Source organism: Sinocyclocheilus rhinocerous, unplaced genomic scaffold, assembly GCF_001515625.1.
Source record: "Sinocyclocheilus rhinocerous isolate Xijiao unplaced genomic scaffold, SAMN03320098_v1.1 scaffold6039, whole genome shotgun sequence".
Classification (NCBI taxonomy): domain Eukaryota; kingdom Metazoa; phylum Chordata; class Actinopteri; order Cypriniformes; family Cyprinidae; genus Sinocyclocheilus; species Sinocyclocheilus rhinocerous.
Genome location: NW_015636867.1, coordinates 1 through 4,188, shown reverse-complemented (window position 1 = coordinate 4,188; position 4,188 = coordinate 1). Strand labels below are relative to the sequence as shown.

Sequence of the window (4,188 nt, the reverse complement as noted above, 5' to 3'; positions counted from 1 at the left end):
TTATAGGAACTTGTGCAGTGTCTCTCAACCATTCACAATGTGTAGAATTACCTAACTGTTTTAAATGGAAGTGAAGCAATCAGTGTCAGGTTCATACAGAATTTGAAGCAGGAATATTGTTCCCCAATGTTTTCCTTTTCTTCTGTTAAGTGGATTGAAGAATAAACTCCATTTCACTTTGGTGAGCCATTAAACATGCAGTAAGAATATTCCAGTTCTGTAAATTTTCTCTCACTTTTGTGGTAGTAAATTACACAAAATTTTGCTAACAATTCCAGATTATGTGCAGATTATGAGGGGGGAAAAAAACTTTTAGAGAGCAATGGAATTGTCAGACATGCTAAATAGTCATGCCTATTATAGCCTTAAGTCACTATACAAACACTAGGCGCGTTTCCATTACAGATTTGCGCAAAACTTTGGCGATACTAGAAAAAAAACGCAACTTTTAGTTTTAACCAGAATTATTTTGTCATGCAGACTGCTGGCAGAGGGATCTGTGGAGCCAGTCAGTGGTCTGCTGCACGTGAAACTGCCAGAAGAGCAAGCAAACTGGATGAAGAGGGTCTTGAGGTGGTTGTCTGCAGACACGGACTACTACTCAAGGCTCTTAAGATGTACAGAGGGAAATATTTGCCTATCCACTGTACCTGCAGAAGGAGCTTCAAACAGCCACAACTGGACAGTTCTGTTGCACGCATATTTCATGCAAGTATTGCAGTCTCCATGTTGGATCTCAGACCTTTACTGCAGATGAGACCAGTCCTTTCTGTCATGCATGCCAAGGCTCATTCAACCAAGTGTGAGGTACTTCATATTCTTAATCATACCATTTGAAATTGTATTTTTATTACTTATATAATACACTGTATATTATTAAAATATAAGTGCCACACTGATTTATTAGATAATCTGGAGTGGCAAAAATCAGGAAGGTGCTGGCACAACTGCAGGGGAGGAGGTTGAAATGGTAAACAGCTACCTGTCTCGTTGTGCCCTCACAACCAAGTACATGACAAAATCTGGTAATTGTTGGTTATTTATATTATTTTAGAAAACCTTTCTTTTATTCTTTCTTCTTTTTATTATTTGTATTCTTTCTGTCAAAAACTTTGTCAGAGATTGCATAAGAGAAAGCTGTAAATATTCTTATATGACAGTACATTAATAAAACTGCATTACATCTCTCTTAAATTAAAACTCAATGGTCATTGTGTGGATGAACTGAAATACCATGAGCTTTAATAGGACTATCCTCCATCACATAATTTTGTTGTTGAAAGCCAGGAATGACATGCTAACTGTCCATGCTATTGGGAGGAACCGACGGAAGCGGGAAGGCCTTCATCTTGCATTATCCAGCAGATGCATCAAGGTATGATGCTATGTCTGAAGTTATGAATATAAAGCTTTTCATGATGTTTCTCAATTTTTAATTTTGCAAAGGTAAAAATCTTGTCCATCTTTTATTTTATTTTTTACACCAGACTTTCAAAAAGGCTGAGGCTGAGTCTCAGAGACTGGAGGGTGTCCTGAGAACATTGTGCTTCAGTGGGTACATGATGTCAGACAATGGGCTACCGAGGGTGCAGTATTTTATGACAGTCATCTAAGTAGTTTACTATTGCAGTGTGGTAATCCTTTGTTTAACTGAGAATCTTTGCCATGCATAAGAATTAAGTAAGGACATGTCATCCTGTTTTGTTTGCTATAAACTTGTGGGCTTGTAAACTCCATTAACTCTTTAAGTGCCTCCCCCCATTTTTCAATATACAGTAGATGTGAAAGTGCACTATTCAAACCTAAATTGTTATAATTCATGAACGCTTTGGAATACAGACCTAAGGTTGGACTCTTTTTTTTTTAAGAAGACAATCTGCAGATTTCAATATATAAAATATATTCAAAATATTAAAGTATCAAAAAGTTTAAGAAGTTTAAATTAAATTGAGGTTCCTGAGAGATTTTATTTAGGGTGTTATACCACAAACAGCCATCAAAACTCCACTGAATTTTTTTAATGCATTTTTCTGTCACAAATGTCTAAATATCTCTGTCAATATTACTTCTATCACAAAATAACCACCAAATATGAGAATCATTTACTTGTATTATTGTTGCTTTAAGATTCTGTAGGTACCAGATGTGATGACCAACATAACCTTCAGAAATCAATTGAACAAATGTTTCTTGGTGTTCATCAAAAATAAGCCAGCCTTTATAATCTAATATTTTTGTAATTTGTATTACTTGCAGATGTATTATCTGGATTGTTTTGGAATTAAATATTTTCAGGTCCTTCATTTTAAAATGTCTTCCTCTTAATTTTACAGATATTAAGCCTATTATGCCTTTTTAAGTTATTCTGGGTTTTTTTACATTTTGATTTATTAATTCTTAAGTTAGTTATACTAAAAATTACTATTTCATATTACCTTCTGATATCTGCATTCAGCTTGTGCATCTTGTTTTCTGTGTTTCGTAAATTTTATAGACCGCAACAAAATTCAACACTTGCATCGAAGAAAATTGTGGGAAGAGAAAAGTTTTGCAAGCAATCAAGCTCTACAATGAGCAGGTGCCAGATGAAGAGGAGAGGAGCATCACTGAGGAGAAGGTGGTGAGTGGACTCTCTGTGGGGGGGAGGAGACAGTGGGGCAGACAGTCTAATATGGCCGTGGGAAGTGCACATCAGTGGTATGTAACAAAACACACACAAAGTGTGTGTGTGTTTAGAACATGCTTTGAAAGATGGATGGATTGACCGTGCACTGAATGTCTGCAAAAAGGTGGTGGGGTGCTTCTCCTATAGCTGGAGACGAAGGAGGGAGTTGTCCGAGGCCCAGAAAGAGCTCAAGTTACCTCAACGCAAGCTCAAGACTGAGTGTCCAACGAGGTGGGGTTCAAAACAAGCAATGATTGCCAGGGTGTTGGAACAACAGAGTGCCATTTCTTGTGTTCTCTCCGCGGACAGAAAAGCCAGACACCTTGTCCCCACATGGCAGGATGTAGAAGTCCTTGAGGCGGTCAACAACTCCCTTTCTCCACTTGCTGAATTCACTGATGCTCTTTCAGGAGAGCAGTATGTGGGGAGGGAGAAACAGAACTGTCAAAATGCATCAAGAAGAAGATCCTGGACTACCTGAATGAGAAGTATGATGGTCCACAGACTCAAGAGTTGCTTGACATGGCTTCTGCAATTGATCCCAGATTCAAGCTTAAGTACGTCAACGTCAACGAAGACAGAGTTGAAGCTGTCAAGATTAGTTTGAGAACTGAAATGGCATCAATATCTTCAGTCATGAAGGTAATAATTATAGGTTGTGTGTGCCAAGTATATAATATAATTTAGTTTGGGCCATTTTCAGTATTAATTTAACATGAATAAATAGTCCTTATTATACTAGTAATAGTATATGACATTATCTTTTATGAGTTAAACAAAATTTTTGCCTTTGTTTTATTAAAAGCTTCAGCCATCTGTGAGTGTGACTGTTAGAGAGGAAGCAGAAGACCAAAATGCACCAGCACTAAAGAAGACCAAAAAACCACTGGGCAGCTTCTTTAAAGTGGATGAGGACCACAGACCAGCATCATCATCTCTCTCCAGTCTCCAAGACATGGCCATAACTGCTGAGCTACGGTCTTATTTTCTCTCTGCTGCTGTTGATAGTGAGGAGAATCCTTTGGTCTGGTGGAAGGAACATGCAAAACAATTCCCAGCACTAACTCTCAAGTTAGCACAAAAGTATTTGTGCATTCTTGCCTCAAGCTCTCCCTCGGAAAGAGTATTCAGCACTGGAGGAAACATTGTGACTTGTTTGCGTGCATCCCTAAAACCTGAAAGTGTAGACAGGCTTGTGTTCCTGGCCAAAAATCTTTGACAAAGTCAAACTTGGTGTTGTTCATTCCTGAAAACTTGAAGTGTTTTTATGGCTTGTGTTCTAGGCCAAAATACTTGATAAGGCAAACTCAGTTTTTTTTCTTTCTACAGGTTATCTTGAGTTTTTCCATTGTTTTAATTTTAGTATAACATTATTATACCATGCATATTGCATATTTTTACTTTTTTTTATTTATTTAAAGAAACCAAACCAATGTATCGTTGACATTTTTGGCAACGATAAAAGCAATAAAGTTTTTCAGTGTAGGATTCCGGCCTTCAAGATATTGAAACCCTTGAATCTA

At 37.3% G+C, this 4,188-nt stretch overlaps 1 protein-coding gene across 3 annotated transcripts; it reads left to right on the top strand.

Annotated features, from left to right (window-relative positions):
• Window positions 1-723: 723 nt before the first annotated feature.
• On the top strand, window positions 724-3,625 carry LOC107748254 (uncharacterized). Of its 3 annotated transcripts, XM_016562985.1 has the most exons (8): window positions 724-807; window positions 908-1,025; window positions 1,284-1,375; window positions 1,488-1,586; window positions 2,495-2,620; window positions 2,790-2,896; window positions 2,975-3,307; window positions 3,471-3,625. In XM_016562985.1, exons 1-7 carry the CDS (start codon window positions 727-729, stop codon window positions 3,144-3,146), a joined length of 795 nt encoding a protein of 264 aa, XP_016418471.1. In that variant the 5' UTR covers window positions 724-726; the 3' UTR covers window positions 3,147-3,307; window positions 3,471-3,625. The 3 variants fall into 3 exon arrangements, with proteins under 3 accessions (XP_016418471.1, XP_016418472.1, XP_016418470.1); XM_016562986.1 differs by having other exon boundaries at window positions 1,288-1,375; window positions 2,790-3,307; XM_016562984.1 differs by having other exon boundaries at window positions 2,790-3,307.
• The last annotated feature ends 563 nt before the right edge of the window (window positions 3,626-4,188 follow it).